Source organism: Curcuma longa, chromosome 12 (assembly GCF_044706935.1).
Source record: "Curcuma longa cultivar G26 ecotype Majalengka, Jawa Barat chromosome 12, ITB_CL_G26_1.1, whole genome shotgun sequence".
Classification (NCBI taxonomy): Eukaryota; Viridiplantae; Streptophyta; class Magnoliopsida; order Zingiberales; family Zingiberaceae; genus Curcuma; species Curcuma longa.
In genome coordinates, this window is record NC_133872.1 from 559068 (window position 1) to 577904 (window position 18837).

Sequence of the window (18837 nt, forward strand, 5' to 3'; positions counted from 1 at the left end):
CACTTAAATTACATTTTTATTGCTGTGACTACTCTTACTTGCAACTAAATTATTAAAGATGAAAAAAAAAACAATTCGTTTCAGAAATCAAAAAGATTGCACAGACTGGACCCAAGTTCTGTTTTGCACTTGCTTTCCTAATGATGCCAATATTCTTATTGTTCATATGCTGTTGTGGACTGGATGGATAAAATATGGAAAACTTATGTGATCTTTTACTCATACAGGTGTCACTTGGAGTTTTAGCTCGTAAACCTGTTCGTCTAAGGCAGAGGATTGTGAACTTGTGCGCAGATATGACGCATATCAGCACATACCCAGGTCAGGGAATCTGATTGACTTGAGGTAGCCATGGTATTGTATTTTAAATCTGTGGAAATTTGACATTTACAATTCTCCAGCCAACTTATGCAGTCAATTTCTGCATTTCAATACCACAGGATTGTAAAGAACATCCAAGACTGGTGCTCTTTCCTAAATTCTTGTTTTGGTATTGTTTAATATTAGTTGACTATTCTCTTTAACAGAAACTTTATGTCGTTCTGATTCTCAGCCTGTTGCTCATTCAACTCATCCAACATCAATTGACTGCTTACCCAAACAGAATTAATTTGTTTGCTAATAATTGTATCTAAATCGACTGCTCCATGAGCCGACTAAATTCCATATCAGTCGATTGATCCAAACCATAAATACCCAAAACAGACAACTTTTAGGTTTTTGTATATTAGTTAAGTTTCATAGTTTCATCATTCAATTGTTTCATCAGTCGACCGAATTTCTGTACTAGTGGATTATGATGTCAATCGATCGAATTCTATCAATCAATTGAATTCCTCTATCGGTTGAGTGATACATGGATTATAGCAATTATAAAATGAAATTTGTGTCGTGTCAAGAGATCCCATGTATTAGGGACTACATAATCTACCTAATATAAGTCAACATCAACTTAGTCAGTATTCAGTTGACCTCAATTGAGTAAGATTTCTTGTGCTTAGAGACTCCTCACCTTTTTAGATGACAAGACTTCATCCATTGTCCAATCGTCCTTAAGTTAGTAGGACTTCCACTACCTGGTCTTAGGTCAATCTTGAACTGTTAGGACTTGCAACTACCAAGCATGCAGTCTTTCATTATTTGTTTGGACTTCGTTTACTTGTTAAGCATCCGTTCCTCTGTGTTATAAGTCAATTGATCAATTGACTGGTGCCATCAGACACTTTTGCTAAGAAGTGTTTGATGACTATAGAGGCCGTTGATTCATGCTGAATCTGTATTGTTATAGTCTTGAGGTCTCCCAAGTCAATATACATTCAGTTTCTAAATTTTAAGTCCTCTATGATTATTAAAAAAATTTATCTTCTATAATTACCAGTCAACTGAGTAGCGGACTAGAAGTAACTCTAGTTGATTGAATGCGATTCTAGTTGACTAATCATTATTAATTGCTTTTGAAAAAAAAGGAGCTTGATGATCATAAAGGCCTCGATTCATGTCAAATTGATATTGTTGCACTCTGGATGTTTACCTGAATTTGTTCATCTTTGTTTTTCTAGATTTTGAGCCTTGATGACCATCAAACATTGTTAAGCAAAAATTAATTTTTTTTATACATTTGAATTTATTAGAGGTGAATGGTGTGATAAATATTTTTCCTTTAAAAAAAATTAATTATTTTATTTTTTTTCTGAAACTGCAAACTAAAAATAGGAAAATTTTACGAACCAAACAAGGTTACATATGGAGTTTCGACTTAGTGGCCGTTTAGGTTGACTAGACAAACTTAGATTTCTTGTTATCATTACTGCATGCCCTGATTTATGATTAATCGATCATTTGGATCAGAGTGATATATTGAACTTGGAAATCTTGGTATATATTTTGTTATTTCCACCAAGCATTGGTGAATATCTAATTTCCTTGGCAGCTCTGGATTGTTTTTATATGAACTGTGTTAAAGAAGCTGTATTGATTTACCAATAAATGTTGCACGTTATTTAGTCTACATTTGCTTCTAAATCTTTGTTATTGATGTTTTATTTTAACTTCTGCTTCTCTTAATAGTTTTGAATGCTTTATTCATAATATGTAGTGGAATTGTTGTGGAATAGTCATAGGTGTTCCGTTGGTGTTCCTGCTGAACTGTGGTTAATTTTCCATCAGATACTAGTTTAGGATAATTGCTGCAAGATGTGTTACTTAGTTTTAGTTCTTACTGAATCGATTCAATCTGTTTATCAGAAAATAAGCTTCTGTCTTTTTCTGATCCAGCTCTTTTTTTTGGTTGCATGCTTATAGATTCTATATCGACCTCGTGCAGATGCAACAATGCTTGGATTCAAAAATTAATGTAGTTTCCTTTCCCATGTGCTACATCAGTAAGTTGTTTACATATGGATGTGGTCTCTAGTTTGACTGTTCGGAGTTGACTGTAAATTCAAATAATTTTCTCTGCTCCTACAAATTGGGAATTTGTTTACCCGATAATTTTTCCACCTGTACTTTATCACTATGTTCTGTAACTAAAACAATATTTTCAATTGGCTGTATATCCAAGTTTGCTCTCACTTCTTTTCCTTTGATATATGAAACAGATGAATACTCTACTAGTTCCATTGCCAACTGCACATAGGGATAATGAAACTACAGCTTCGCCATCATCAAGTTCAGCTGTATGTTCTCTCCCCCAAGTCTCTTGATGTTAGCCATGTTAGTGTATTACAGTATTGTTTTTATCATTTCATGGTTATACTCTTTTCTTAGTTTTCATCTCGATCCCGAAACATGTCTGTGGTTGTAGAGGACAATGTCAGTCGATGAAGGTGGCAAAAACTTGAATTAAATGGTATGTTGGAGATTGTGTTCTGCAGAAACTGTTACTAATATTTTATTCTGCATGTAAGCAATTCTGTCGTTGGACCACCAACAATCGGGTTGGGGATTTTACTGGTCTCGAATACATTGCTGCATGCCTGTATTTTTCACATTCAAATTACAGATGGAATTCAAACTTGCAATATAGGCCATTGAGGCAGCATGTGCATGTGAGGGTAACCATCACCTGTGTAGCTAGCTGGATCGGCACTCTGTCCACTTGTGGGTAAATGAAACTTTAAATATGTAGAATATATATTTTATTCTAAAAAATAGAGGGTAGAGGGAATGCTACTGAGTTCATTTCAACTCTACACTTATTGGTTTTATTGAATTGCTTATTTACGATATGTCTTTTTTACAGTTAAAGTTATGCAAATGAGTTTCTATTTTTCACGTTGCCGTAGTATATTAAAGAATTGGGTTTATTTTTCATGCCTTCAACTCCCTACTTTATACTAATAAAATGAGGAAAAAAGAGTTGGATTCGTACCTTGTCATTTTGATGCTTCAAGGCACACTGTGGCAATGGACCCAAGCCAATCACATCAAGCTTCATGGTCTGTTAACCTGACTGTCCCCTATCAAATCGTTCATAACTTCATTTTTTATACGAATGATAGTTTTGAATTAAAAAAATTCTATTATCCTACTATGTGAATGATCTATCTTGATGTATTTCCCCCACTATTCATGTTATATAATTTATAAAAAAAAAATCCCAGTATCAAACATCCTTCAAAATAACGATTTCCTTTAGTATTGATGGAGACACATGCATGCATGTGGAATTTCACTGTAACCCACCAAAGAAACCTTTCTTTTATTTTATATTATCTAAATGGTCGAGCATATTAAAATATTATATGCTTTGCTAGCTCATTAATTTCCATCTGCATGCATCTATGAAATGGCAAATGGGAAAATTACAGTCTACGATTTTGCTTACGTATTTTATTTTATCGACCTGTGGTTCTTTAATATCACTTTACCTCTATATGATCTACCATCCTATTACTTTCCATTTTACCCTGAACTCTCTTTCGTTGGCACTGCTGGTTCTGCCATATGTTATTTTGCATTTAATTAGTTACATGTGCACCAATGTGTCTTCTGCTGAATTAATTCACTAAATTCCTACAATTTTCTCGGTCAAATCCCAACGTCTTCCCTGCATGGGCATCCACTTGTTAGGACCACTTTTATCTATCTATTTTGTTTATTTATTTAACCTACTTTGTTTAATTCCACTGTCATCTTCTTCTTGTTATCTTCCTCTTCATTTTGACCCATCTAATCTCATTTTGTAATTATTCCTAGTGGATAGGTTATGGCCCTGGCTTTCAGAGATGAAGGAGATGCACTTGGACAAGCTCAGCTCATCAGGGAATCTGCCAACCAAGATCCAAGCAACTTCTCTCAGGTTTTAATCATGCTTCTCTCTTAATTTTGAGCTTCTCAGGGTCCATGCATTCTTGTACAGTCGTACTTGATTTGAGTTCACTTTACTGCATTAGATTTGGTGCTTCAGTGGTGTAGGTGTTATCTGATGCTTGATGATTAAGCATGAGATGGCATGCAGTTGTCACTATTGCGATGAATCAATGCAGCTTAGTTTTCTGGGCCATGGTTGGCTCTGGAGTAGGATTCATGGCATAACTTGATAAAGCTTCAGTCAGATAATAAAAATGTAGAAATAAATTGGTCTTTAGTCAATGCCTTGAAGATAAAACTGTGTTTGTTGTTGCTTACTGGGAATACAACGCACTTATATTTGGACTCTCCTTTACCTTCTAAGTCGTGGCAAGCATCGATGCTTTGAATAGACACCTATCATCTCTATTGACCCTGGTAAAAAAAAATATAGAAATAAAAATATTAGACACTTTATCCACATCTGTGTTGGCTAGTTATATCCGAATTCCAATAACATAGATGACAGATCATTTGAGCAAAAAAGTAAACAAAACACTGGCACATGAACAATAATTCAATAAAAGAATTAGTAATTCATTAGCATATTTGCAAATAAAATTGCATAATATTAATGATTTCTACATATTTAAATAGAGAATAAATCTCTAACAAAAGATATATGTGAATAGGATATTAAACAATAGAGTGAATATTTGCAAATGGAAACAAGAAACTGAAGTAGATTACTTTTGACCTTTGATATGTTTTTTGGTTCTGTTAGATTGATATTGACTTTCAGCATTATCTTACACTATCATGTGCTAGGGGGACCATCTATACTTGTAGTATTTGAGATGCTAAAAACATGGTAGAGCAATTAGCTGAACTACTCTTCACTAAAAAAATAGAAAAGAAATTAACCTTTTCTTCTAAAGTGAAAACTTGTTCTACTTTTAGACGCCTTCCCTGTGCTGCAATAATATATCCATGCCTACAAATTTACCCTATATTTCTTCTCCTTCAAGTTTCAGCAGAGCATTACCTCCTCACCATAATTATTGAACGAGTATTTATGATTCGATTTATTGTTTCAGGCAGTTGGTCCATATGCCACTCACGACCAGCTCTGCGATGCCATGCATGACAACTTGCTCAACTCTACTCCTGAAGCCACAACACTGAGAATGATTTCCAATTTGTCTCTGCAAGAGAAGCACGCTCTTAAGTCTCAGAGCAGCTCAAGATCTGCCTCGGTCTGACTTCTAAAACCCAACAAATGGTTTTATATTCCCTTTTTTCTGAAGCACTAAAGACAATGAATTCGATGTGCAGTAGATGGCAGTTATATAAATATTACATAATACTTATACAATTAGTTTCTGTAAATTATTTCAATTTGAAATGCAAGTGCTATGCATATTAAAATTTGCCCGTCGTGATCATACGACGAATCGGCTTATTTTATATGTTAGGATAGAGGAGATCGATGGTTAATCATCTCCAAGACAGGATAGGACTCTAGTGGAGAGTGGTCCCTTCATGTCGGCTCTGATTTCAAGAAAGGTGAACCATTAATGGAGATTCTTCTCATCAAACTCCTAAATCTGCTGTAGGATTGGATCTAAACCCAATCTTTAATGATGTTGACTGACAGTGACACAAATCACGGCAAGCTTAATAAGATAACAAGAGCTAATCATGCATACATTATTATATAATCATCTATATTATTTTAATCTCAGAAGCATTTACAGTAGGATTAAGTAAAGGTTTGCCGCGTCGCTAATTATATTATAAGCTCCATTGCATGCAGTTTCCCTGTTCCCCCTTATTATCTCATTGTCTTGCTGATCCACATTATTGCCAAGCAGCAAGTCTTCTTTTTTGTTTTGATTTCTCTTATATTCTATTTTATCTCTCTCATTTGAAGAAGATTGGGATTGCACACCATAAAATCATTCCATCGATATTTGTTAGATTTGTTATGTTGTCCATGCTACACCAAAATTTGGTACATCCAAATAATGACTGTTAGAAAGTCTTATAGATACTTTGGGTTTTTGAGATGATGCCGTTGTGGGATATTACTGTTGCATTCTGGTTTGTAACTGTAGCCTTTTAATGTAGACAATTCTGATATATTTGATCCTTCATAAGAGGAAAGCCTATTGGCATTTGCTGTTTAACATACTGAACTTAGGTGGTGATAATAAGGTAAATCTTTTTTTTGTTTGTTTGTTTGAATTGGATAAATTTCCATCATGTACTGCTCTATACTTCTTACAGAGCAGCATGTATGCTGCATCTTTAATTAGTTTCATCACATCCTTCCAGTGTCATCATCTAACATTTTTTTTCTAGACAAATGCATGTACAAAAAAAAACAATTTAATGATCAAATACCATCTTCAACTAAGTTTTTATAGTTTATTTAATTTTTTTATGCTCGTGGTTATTGTAGGTTTACCCAACAACCTTTTGCCCTAGAAAGTAGAACCAGAAGGTTTATAGTTAACATTTGGCTGTATGTAATTTGCTGAGTTCAAACACTTATCTATTGAATATCACTGTGTTTGTATCCTCTTTTTGCTAGTGAACTACCTGTCCATTCCTGTAGTTGTATTTTTTTACTGTAGATCTAACAAAACCCGTGACTGACGAATGCCAATGGTGAGACTTCATTTTCCATAACCTTGCTTCTTGATAATATGATAATAATAATAAACTATATCATTTGTAAATGACTTTCACTTGGCTTCAAAAGGAACATATAGATGTTGTTGAAAAACATGGAATCTGTATCGATTTATAGGTTTCCAAGTATATTTTATTGTACAAAGGAAAAAAAAATAAACCTTTTATTTCCTGTACATCCATCATAGACTAGAGTGCGCATGGTTTCATGGGCTTGACACCTTTCTTCCAGTACAAATATTGGAGTCATCTATCCAAGTTTCTTGAAACTATTGAAGCACCAATTTTCATTATGTTTAATGTAATTATTTTTATGCTTCATGTTGATAGTTTTGCTAAGACAAGCTGTTGAACTAGTGATTGAATTACTTATATGGCCGTGTTTACAAAATTTAATTGGCATACCATTTACAGGAAGTTGTATGGAAGTCAAGCTTACTTTATTTTATTCTAGATGTGTGTATCCATTCAGCTATTTTTAATAGATACTGATATACAGTATACAAATGTATTCTTCTCTACCAAAGATGTTGACAATAAAAGGCAGGTATTATCTCTTAAAGAGCAGTGAAGCTTGGTTTGATTCATCCACACACATTATGAGGTCAATTTTGACATGTGGAAAGGTGATAAATTCAGTTGTTAATGTAAATTTTCACCAATTCTGTCATTGTTTTGGTTGCAGGTATTATTGAATGTTATATTGGGAAATTTGATATTTATGTCTGTTCTTTTTATGGGAACTAGGTTTCTGCTTAAGTTATCATTTAACACAGTCTTGTTGGTTTTTATTAATCAATGCTTATATTAACAATTTTCCTTTACCCTTCCTTCCAAGTTGTATTGTGGTTTATTAGTTTGTTTGCATTTATTTCCTATATAATATAACTGCATTTATATTAGTCATATTATTGTTTGGTAATCTATTCTTATTGGATCTTCTTGTTCTTATAATCCCAATATTCAAATGTGAAATCATTTATCTGTTTATGCCTTTGGCAATCCATTCTTATGGGATTTCCTTGTTCCTATAATCCCAATATTCAGATGTGAAATCATTTATCTGTTTCTGCCTTTACATTCATGAATATTTGCATGTACTCAAAAATGTTATTCTTCTCTTCAGCTACAGACAAATCCTGCTGGCAGTTCTTATCTCAACTTACTTCAGGTTGTATTTGATTGCAATGTTGGTTAGTACAGTTCTGCTGCTCTGAACTTGCCTAGTAAACTATACCTCGAAAGATTTTTGTTATACAAGTTGCAGTTGTATTTCTTACTTATTCTGATGATCTGTGCAGGTCTGGGGATTCCTGGCTTCTGTTCTTTACATTATTGACCTACATGTTCTATCATCAAATGCACTGGCTTTGGGAGGTCTGCAATCTAACATTAAACATAAAACTTGACTTCTACTTTGTTCATGCTGATTTGTGTATTTTGGTGATAAATGATTTCATGACATAAAACATCGTGTACCTGACAAAAGTTGATTGCAACTGATTATTGAACTTAAAATTTTAGTTTTCCTTCTTATTCTGGCTACGTTTAGGGAAGATGGATCACCATACATTGTTTGCACCTCTCTCATTGTTCAGTTGGATACATACTACAGTCCATAATACCTATTGAAATAAAATTGATGAAGCAAAGGGGATAAATTATCTTCACACCGAGAAAAGAGTCTCACACAGGAGAGAAATCTCACAATAAAATTTACCAAATCAAAAGCTACGTATTAAACTACTAACAAATTAAAGATACTACAATTACTAAGTCAAAATTCATTGATTTTCTTTTATTCCTTGTGCGCTTAATTTGAGACCATAAGAAGATAACTGAAAAAGCTATATTACAGTAGTTACCTCTGTAATATTCCGAGGCTTTGTCACTCGTAGTTAATAACTATAGTGCTTAATATTTTGATGCACCATGTCTATTGTTCATCCTATTATACTGCATGTGCTAAATTTGATAATGCTCCATTATTTACGGTGGTAACAGAGTCGCAGACTGCTGGATGTTTCATTGTGCTTTGGTGCGTATGTAGTTAAATTCTTCTGTAATCATTGGCTACTTCATCTACTATCTAGCTTATCTTAGATATCTTTGAGGCTTTAATTGCTGTTACTTTGTTCGCTGCAACAATTCTGTTATTGTATTAAGGCATCCCTATAATTTTGCATTAGCTACATGATGTTGATTGCTCAGTATGCATGAGAGACTATTAAATGTAGGCAAACGCCGAGTGGATCAAGGATCTCTACAATAATACAAGTACTAGATGCAGTCTTTTATTTACCAATTTGGGACATTAAAAGGGGTGTGAAGCTTAACCTTGTTTTCCATTTTGGCAAACAAGTCAAGATTTGGAATCTAACTAAGGTTTTGGATTGTGCACGATTTTTGTGATTTTTAAAGCTATTGAAAATATAGAAGTTATTCAGCTTTTCTTATTTCCCCTACTATTCTGGAGTCTGAATCTCCAAAATCTTTAATTCATTTATGCATATGCTTATCCTAACTGCAAATCTAACTCCTCTAGTGTTCCTTTTTTTTCGCATAGCCTCTCTCAGTCTGACGGAGGGAGGCAACACTTACTTGAGAGTGAGGAGGTGGGGCACATGAAGACACTGAGGAAAGATTTGGAAGAGACAGCAATATCTCGGGGACTGATAGTAAACCTATCCATCGCCTTTCTAGTAGATGATGCTTCAAAAGCGATCCATCAACAACAAAACCCTAAAAGACTTCACTGCTTGTGGCAAATTGGGGCAAAGGTTAAAACCCCACAACTTCGCGGTCATAGTAAACAGTACAAATGGATCTTTACCACTACTTGTCTTTGGATACTCTGCATCAGACTTCCCGACATGGAGTAGCTGTAATCATGCAAAGTCACTGTTGAAGGCCGACGCAACAGTCCGGATGGCCTCCAACACGACACCATCAAATGCATGTCTGACATACGACGACAGAACTGATTGGATATTTATATATATAACTACTAAATCCCAAACAAAATTAATCTTTCCAAGCATCACTTGTTGAAATTTCTTTTCATGATGTATAGAAAAAACAAACCGGTCAAACAGTACAAGATAAGAACAAACACAATAATGTAATTCTGGCTGCATTTGGGTGTAGAACTCGGGGAGTTTAATTTCTGCATGAATTTTAAAATAGATTTATGAGTAAAATAGATACATGATGGGAGGACGAAGCAAGTTAATACTGCTGCAGTCGCAGTAACTACTACGTGCATGGATTCTTTGAAGACTTAAAGGCATGCATGCACGTACGTACGTATATGCAATTAAGAGTACAACCAGGAATGCAATGGCATGCATATATTCATGTGTTCTTAATAGCCTGCGTGGCCCTCACTGACAACTCAGCATATGTGTCACCTAATGGCAGAGAATAATTGGCATAATTAAGATTCATTAATTGCCTCCTCTAGACGTTAGATTCTGCAGACGTAGACGGCTGGCCGATGATGTATTATCTTGACGTGAACAATCCACAGAAGCTTCATAGTTGGAAAGAAAAAGACTTCTGAAATCCAAAGAGAGGTGCGTCGCAATATCCTAATATCTTCAACTCGCCGATCGATATATCAGTCCCTCAAATCAACTATTTTATAGAAAAATAAATAGATTAAATCGATCATCTTTCTTCTCTTCTAGGATATATAAATTGCTGAAAAAGAACAAAAAATTACTGAATAGTGGAACGATGAAGTTTAAAAGGAAGCCATAATAATATTATTGTCCTTGTCGAAATAAATTAATCAATGAATGCTGCCAGCAGAAAAATTATTATGTTTTATGTAAAGGAGAATAAAGGTGGTTGTTGATGTAGGGCTGCAAACCAGTAAATAATAATATCATTTTTTTATTTTTTATTTTTGAAGACAAACTTTTGCACATTTTCCGAGCACTCAAATAGTCTCATCATGGACCTTTCATTTGTTAATTAGCAAGCAATATTTTAACCTTCCTGTGCTCTTGATTAGCATTGAATTTAGTATAATTAATGACTTCCAGCAATGAGCTATCTTTGTTGTCTTCCTAGTCAAAGTACTGTGTGGTTCGTAACCTGTATTGAGATATTAATTCTTTAATATTAATCACAGTTTTAGGATAATATTTTTTAAATATTGAAAAAAAAAAAAAACCCAACAAAATATAAATAGGCTATCAAATGGCATTATCGCACGTGCGCGGCAGCTCCCCGCTGAGCGATCAGCCCTGTCGGCAGATAGAGCCACCTCGCTCTCACTCTGCTGAATCTCGGCCGTTGATCAATCGAGACAAAAAAATCCCTGCCTTTATTTAAGCCCGACGGTGTACACCGCTCATCATCCACTCACTCGAGAGGCCCCAAATCAAGCGGTTCCGGTTCAGACTCGTTCCACAGGGCAGCAATGGCGTCGCCGTCGCCTGCGGTTGAGCCGGCCATGGACCTCGATAAGCTCAGCTACGAGATTTTCTCCATCCTCGAGAGCAAGTTTCTCTTCGGTTATGATGATCCCCCTAATCTCCTCCTCTCCTCCGCCACCTTCCGCGACGGCGGCCTTCGCCCTCGGCTGCCTGCTGGAGCCTCCGAAGGCCGGGTCCGAATCCTTTCCGTCGACGGCGGAGGACGCCCCGCCGACGCCCTCCTTGCTGCCGCCTCCCTCACACGCCTCGAGTCCTCCCTCCGCCGCCTCTCCGGCGACCCCTCCGCGCGAGTCGCTGACTTCTTCGACGTCGCCGCCGGCTCCGGCGCCGGAGGAGTTCTCGCGGCCATGCTCTTCGCCCGCGGCCCCGACGGGCGCTCCCTGCTCTCCGCCGCCGACGCGCTGGGGCTCCTCCTCGCGAAGAGCGGCCGGTCGTCGTTCGCGGAAGCGCGGCGCGGCCCGCTCGCGTGGTGGACGCGGCGCGGAGCCGCTAGGGTGCTCCGGAAGGTTCTAGGCGACGCGACGCTGCGGGACACCGTGAAGCCGCTTCTGGTGCCGTGCTTCGACCTGGCGACGGGGGCGCCGTTCCTCTTCTCGCGGGCGGACGCGGTGGAGGAGGACGCGTACGATTTCCCTCTGCGGCAGGTCTGCGCCGCCACGTGCGCCGCGGGGACGGCGCCGGTGGAAATGCGGTCTGCGGACGGGAGGACTCGGATCGCCGCCGTTGGCGGCGGCGTCACGATGAGCAACCCCGCGGCCGCGGCCATTAGCCACGTACTCAACAACAAATGCGAGTTCCCTTTCGCCGACGGGATGAAGGACCTCATGGTGCTCTCCCTCAGTAGCACCACCGCCGGCAGCATCGGAAAAGAAATGGATCCGCGAAGGAGGAGGCCGGTTCCGTCGCAGGCGGAACTCCTCAGGATTGCCGGCGAAGGCGTTGCCGACGTGGTACGGACAACTTCCTTCTTATAAATCAGTTTATTAATCAAATATTTAAAGCCCCCAATTGGCGGAGGGGCATAATTCGACCGTTAAAATTCCAAAAAATAATTTTAAATCGCATTTTGTCAGGTGGACCAAGCAATCGCGATGTCATTCGGGCAAAACAGGGCTGACAATTACGTGAGGATTCAAGTAAAAGTTAAACTAATTAACGCTTTTAATTAATATCACGAATTATGAAATGCAATATAATTATCGAATTAATTTAAATCTTTCTCAGGGCAATGGATTCGAATTATGTGACCAGGATATTCCAAAAACGAGAGACAGCAGCAAATTGCTGAGCTTGCTGGAGAAACAATTGTCGCAGAAGAACGTGGAATCGTTATTGTTTCAGGGGAAGAAAATCTCGGACCAAACCAACGCTGAGAAGCTCGACTGGTTCGCCGGGGAGCTGGTCAAGGAAGACCAAAGGAGGGGCAACAGCCAAATTCCCAACGTAGTACTGAAGCAGGTGGCGACGCCGAGGACTTCCTCCATCGCCGGCGTCGCCGCCACCAGTGAGGTAGCACCGGCGAGGACGTCCATATCTTGTTAATTTTATTCCCAAAAAAATGGAAAAAGAGAGAGAAAAAACGCATAGATCTTTTAGAAAAAATAAGAGACGAAGGCTGTGTCATCGGTGAACGTGAATCACTGTGTACATCCCTCAGTTGGATTATTCTGAATTTGCAAGCCCCCTCTTTCTGGATTTTCTCAAAACTCAAGCCGCAACGTGATGATTTAAAAAATAGAAAGAGAAAAAAAAAACGAATTTTTTCTTCAAAAACTATTTTGAGCGGAAAAAATTTCAGTCAACAAACTATATATTCTCTTCCAGATAATTCAGTATCTTCGACTCAGCCACAAGAGGAAGGAGATGCTGGTTCGGAAAAGTTGCGAGATCTTTGCCCTCGTCGTGGCCCCCTCCTCCGCAATTGGCGGCACGAGTGGACAGGAGGTGGGACCCAATTTCGCCGACCAGGGAGGGCGTGGCGCGGTTGTCAGTTGCGAAAAGCTACGCCTCTGCGCGTGAGCCTTCTCTCTCGATCGTCTTTTGTCCGCTCCGAGACTTTCATGCAGGAGAGGACGTAATCACTATTACGCTCATGATTAATTTTGTTAATAATTCTTCCTACTTTAGTTAGCCATGGACATTAATGATTATGTTTCTTGTCTTTGGACAAAACACAGTTCAAATGACAAGGCCAGGCAAAAATTTAGAAGTGTAAGATTATAATTCTCATATTATATTATATTTATTTATCCAAACACAATGCGGCGTCAAAATTTTAATAATTTTAAAGAATTTTAAGTGGCCTAATTAATTAAATCAATCGAGCATATATTTGCTATTCGTGAGTTTATTAAGCGACGGGCAGATTTGGGCCTCAATTTCACTGTGGGCTGCAGCACAAGTCCGGCCCAACTATATCATATCGGATTGGATCTTTCGTAATTTCGGATCTATTTCGACCCGCTTGGCGGCTGTCTGGTGTATGGAGTGCGATAGGCGATCCTATTCTAACTGCTGAGGTTTCTGTTCGTGCGAGGTTTTGCTCTCCGATGCCTCCGCCGCGTCGGCGTCGCGTCGAGCCCTGGCCTGTGAGCAGCACGCCATTGATGAGTACTATGATGAAAAAAGGGACATCAAAGAGTGGTAAAGAGGGGCTAGAGATGCACAAATTGGGGTTGGCAGAATATTGTGTCTCAACTTGCTAAAGGGGATGCAGGCAGGTATCAGGTGCTATTGTTTGAACTGTCAATTCATTCTAATGTTTAGGGTTTAACTCAATTTTGCCTTTTGAACATAATTGTCTAGGAAATTGTTATATTTCATCATAACCTATCGGGTTGATCAGGTTCTGTGAGAATTTCTCGAGTTGCTGGGCTGTCTCGAAGTAAGTAACCATGCATAAGTCAATTCAACGCAAGGCTGGAGGATGAACTGTCTTAATTAGCTAAGAGAAAAAGAAAAATTAGTTTTGGACGTCAATCATGAAGTAGACGTCGAGTATTCTTAGGTTTATAAAGACTAATTTATGAACCCTTAACTTTTTTTCCCATCTTAGACACTTTTGGATATAGACATATTCTCAAAGCTATTTTCTTTAAGATTTTGAGGATTAAGTACATTATACAATTAGAAAAATAAGATTTTTATATTGCATCATGTATAGGTGCATACCTTTTTGCCATCCATCGAGCTTAAATTTGTCACTAGAACATCGGGAGATTTTTCAATAGTAAACAACCATTTGCTTCCGCCAATAATTTTTCTTAAAGGAAGATGACTAGTTTCCATGTATAATTGGAGTGCCATGTTGTCATTTCTTCTATCAGGTGATATCCTTGTGAGTATCATTCATGTAGCAATAGGGATGTCAAGGTTAGATGTAGTATCCAAGATCTTGGAGGGTTCTAGTGGGACAACAGAGTCCTGATGAGTGATTGTAATTGGCTCATATTGTGGTTGTCTACTTAGGTTTGCATTGACTGAGTTTCTCATGTCATTATTTTTCCGCTAATCATTGTCAAATAACTAATTTATCTTGGCATCTCTACTTTGTTTTTATGTAAACTTTGTGTTAATGAAGCTGTATTCATCACCAATAAATGTTGCATGTTATTTAGTGTACATTTGCTTCTATCTCCTAGGTATTAATGTTTCATTTCAGTTATTTATTTTCTTAATATTTTTGAATGCTCTATTGTTTCAGATATCTTGAAGTTGTTGGTGAAATAGTTACACGTGTTCCTGCACAACTATGGTTAATATTTTCCATCAGATATTCGTGTAGGATTAGTTGCTGCAAGATGCATTACTGAGTTTTTTTAGTTCCTAAAGAATTGATTGTAATTTTTTATCACGATTTCTGTCATTTTCTTATCCAGCTCTTGTTTGGTTGTGTGCATATCTAGTTTCCTTAGTGATTCTATATTGCTCTTGTACACATGCAGCAATGCTTGGGTCCAAGTTAAGGCCATTTTCCTGTCTCATCTTCTACATCAGTGAATTGTTTACATTAGTTGTGGTATGTAGTTTTACCGTTGGAGCTTGATTGTAGACTCAAAGGCCATTTGCTCTTCTCAAGAAATTTAAATAAAGTACGATAGTCTTAAAATGTGTTTTCCAATAAATTTTCCCACTTATACTTTCTCATGGTGTTCTGTCACTAAAAAATATTTTCGGTTGGTTTTATGTCCAAGCTTTCTCTTTATTTTCCTTTGATATATGAAACAGATGGATAATATGAGACTTCAATTTCCAGCTGTATATTGATAGAGACAATTAAACTGCATCTGCGCCACCATGAAATTGAGCTGTATGTTCTTCCCTCCTCCAAGTCTCTCGATGTTAACCAAGTTACTATATTGAAGTATTGTTTTTATCATTACATAGTATACTCTTGTATTAGTTTCCATCTCAAGCCCAAAACTTGTCTGGTTGTTGAGAACAATGTCAGTCGATGAAAATGACAAAGTTGTAAACTTTGACAGCAATAAATGGTTGGATCATGTTCTGCAGAACTGCTACGATTATTTTATTCTACAATCAATTTTGTTGTTGATTCATCAACAATCAAGGTGTGGATTTTGCTCGTCTGGAATACCATGCTGCTTCCTGTATGCTTCATCAAGTTACTGATGGAATTCAAAGTTTCAGCCTCCAATATATACCATTAGAGCAGCATGTGAGGGTAGCCACCATCTGTTACCAAGCTGGATTGCTATCAGTCCATTTGTGGGTAAGATGAAACGTAAATATATAAAATATGTTAAAAAAAAAAAAGAGGTTAGAGGAAATGCTACTGAATTCTATTCAACTCTGCATTTGTTGGTTTTATTGGAATGCTGCTTATTTGAGTATTGTTTATTTACAGTTGATGTTTTGCAAATGAGTTTCAATTTATTTATTTTTTTACAAAAAGGAGTTTGCATGGATTATGAGTACCACGTAATTTTCTTATTAGAGACAATAGTAGATACAATAAAATGAGTTTCTACATCTCACGTTGTCACAGTGTATTGTAGAATTGACTATTTTTCATGTCCCTCAATGTACTAGCAAACTGAGAAAAAGAAGAAGAAAAGCTTCAATCACTTTAAGCGTCGTTCTATTAACCAACTGCCCCCATCAATTCGTTTATAATCAAATGCTATTCAAGCTTCATATTTTATACCAATGATTAATTCTATTAAAAAAAGGTTCTATTATCCTATGTACATATGATCTATCTGTATGTTTTCTGTATGTTTCTTTCCTAGTATTCATGTTGTAGCTTATAAAAAATAGTCCCAATAACAAACATAAAATAACAATGTCTTTTAGTTCTGATGCAGACACATGCATGAATGTTGAATTTCACTGTAACCCACCAAAGAAACCTTTCTTTTATTTTATATTATCCAAATGGCCAAGCATATTAAAATTTTATATCTTCTGCTCATTAATTTTCCAGCTGCATGCATCTATGAATAGCTAATGGGGAAAATTACAGTCTTCGCTTTTGGTTACCATTTTATTTTATTTTATCAAGGTTTGGGTGATTTGTATCACTTTACCTTTATGATCTACCGTCCCATTAATTTCCATTTTACCCTGCTCTCTCTTTCATTAACGCTGCAGGGATCCTGCCATATATTATTTTGTGGTAACTTTTAATTAGTTACATGTATACCAATCTGTTTTCTGCTGAATTAATTCAGTTAACTCCATTTTTCTCAAATCCCAACGTCTGCCCTGGATGGGCATCCACTTGTTATGACGCCTCTCATCTATTTAGTTAGTTATTTACCTACTCTGCTACTCCATTGTCATCTTCTTGTTTTTTTCCACTGCATTTTTATCCGTCTAATCTCCTTTTCTGATAGTTCCAAGTGAATATGTTATGGCCCTGGCTTTCAGAGACGGAAATCCATTTGGACAAGCTCAGCTCAACAGGGAATCTGCCAACCAAAATCCAAGCAACTTCTCTCAGGTTTTAACTCATGCTTCTCTCTTAATTTAGAGCTTCTCTAGGGCCCATGCATGCCTGTTCTACTGTACACAATCTACCAATTTTCAGATTCAAATGTCACAATCTATAATTTTTTTAGGTCAAAAAAGATTCTTAATCTACTCTTTAACTTAGCAAAATTTTAGATATATAATGTATACCATATCTTTATACAGTTCTGTTCACTGAAGTAGATTACTTTTGACCTTTGATATGTTTTTTGGTTCTGTTAGATTGATATTGACTTTCAGCATTATCTTACACTATCATGTGCTAGGGGGACCATCTATACTTGTAGTATTTGAGATGCTAAAAACATGGTAGAGCAATTAGCTGAACTACTCTTCACTAAAAAAAAGAAAAGAAATTAACCTTTTCTTCTAAAGTGAAAACTTGTTCTACTTTTAGACGCCTTCCCTGTGCTGCAATAATATATCCATGGCTACAAATTTACCCTATATTTCTTCTCCTTCAAGTTTCAGCAGACTATTACCTCCTCACCATAATTATTGAACGAGTATTTATGATTCGATTTATTGTTTCAGGCAGTTGGTCCATATGCCACTCACGACCAGCTCTGCGATGCCATGCATGACAACTTGCTCAACTCTACTCCTGAAGCCACAACACTGAGCATGATTTCCAATTTGTCTCTGCAAGAGAAGCACGCTCTTAAGTCTCAGAGCAGCTCAAGATCTACCTCGGTCTGACTTCTAAAACCCAACAAATGGTTTTATATTCCCTTTTTTCTGAAGCACTAAAGACAATGAATTCGATGTGCAGTAGATGGCACTTATATAAATATTACATAATTACAATTAGTTTCTGTAAATTATTTCAATTTGAAATGCAAGTGCCATGCATATTAAAATTTGCCCGTCGTGATCATACGACGAATCGGCTTATTTTATATGTTAGGATAGAGGAGATCGATGGTTAATCATCTCCAAGACAGGATAGGACTCTAGTGGAGAGTGGTCCCTTCATGTCGGCTCTGATTTCAAGAAAGGTGAACCATTAATGGAGATTCTTCTCATCAAACTCCTAAATCTGCTGAAGGATTGGATCTAAACCCAATCTTTAATGATGTTGACTGACAGTGACACAAATCACGGCAAGCTTAATAAGATAACAAGAGCTAATCATGCATGCATTATTATATAATCATCTATATTATTTTAATCTCAGAAGCATTTACAGTAGGATTAAGTAAAGGTTTGCCGCGTCGCTAATTATATTATAAGCTCCATTGCATGCAGATAACTAACCCTACAGTTACAGAAGACCTGAAGCAAAACTCCAAGACATCACTGCTGCTGCATTTATGGGGAGATTGAAAGCAGAAAGAAAAATGAAACAAAAATTTGAACCAAATTGCGTATGAGTAGAAGCTCAAAGAATATGACTAAGACAATGAACTGC

The 18837-nt window shown here is 37.1% G+C and overlaps 1 protein-coding gene, 2 long non-coding RNA genes and 1 pseudogene across 3 annotated transcripts; all 4 read left to right on the forward strand.

The window, feature by feature from the left end:
- Nucleotides 1-228: 228 nt before the first annotated feature.
- On the forward strand, nucleotides 229-2972 carry LOC141842708 (uncharacterized). The gene is made up of 4 exons (XR_012602969.1): nucleotides 229-321; nucleotides 2302-2381; nucleotides 2598-2675; nucleotides 2767-2972. It is a non-coding gene; the product is annotated as an uncharacterized LOC141842708 (long non-coding RNA).
- A 1235-nt stretch (nucleotides 2973-4207) lies between these two features.
- LOC141843389 (protein ARV 2-like) lies at nucleotides 4208-9229 on the forward strand (annotated as a pseudogene).
- A 2143-nt stretch (nucleotides 9230-11372) lies between these two features.
- LOC141843089 (patatin-like protein 3) lies at nucleotides 11373-13138 on the forward strand. The gene is made up of 3 exons (XM_074731117.1): nucleotides 11373-12382; nucleotides 12506-12568; nucleotides 12657-13138. The coding sequence occupies exons 1-3, from the start codon at nucleotides 11417-11419 to the stop codon at nucleotides 12972-12974; spliced, it is 1347 nt and encodes a 448-aa protein (XP_074587218.1). The 5' UTR covers nucleotides 11373-11416; the 3' UTR covers nucleotides 12975-13138.
- An 836-nt stretch (nucleotides 13139-13974) lies between these two features.
- On the forward strand, nucleotides 13975-15938 carry LOC141843673 (uncharacterized). The gene is made up of 3 exons (XR_012603042.1): nucleotides 13975-14152; nucleotides 15136-15523; nucleotides 15660-15938. It is a non-coding gene; the product is annotated as an uncharacterized LOC141843673 (long non-coding RNA).
- Nucleotides 15939-18837: the final 2899 nt, after the last annotated feature.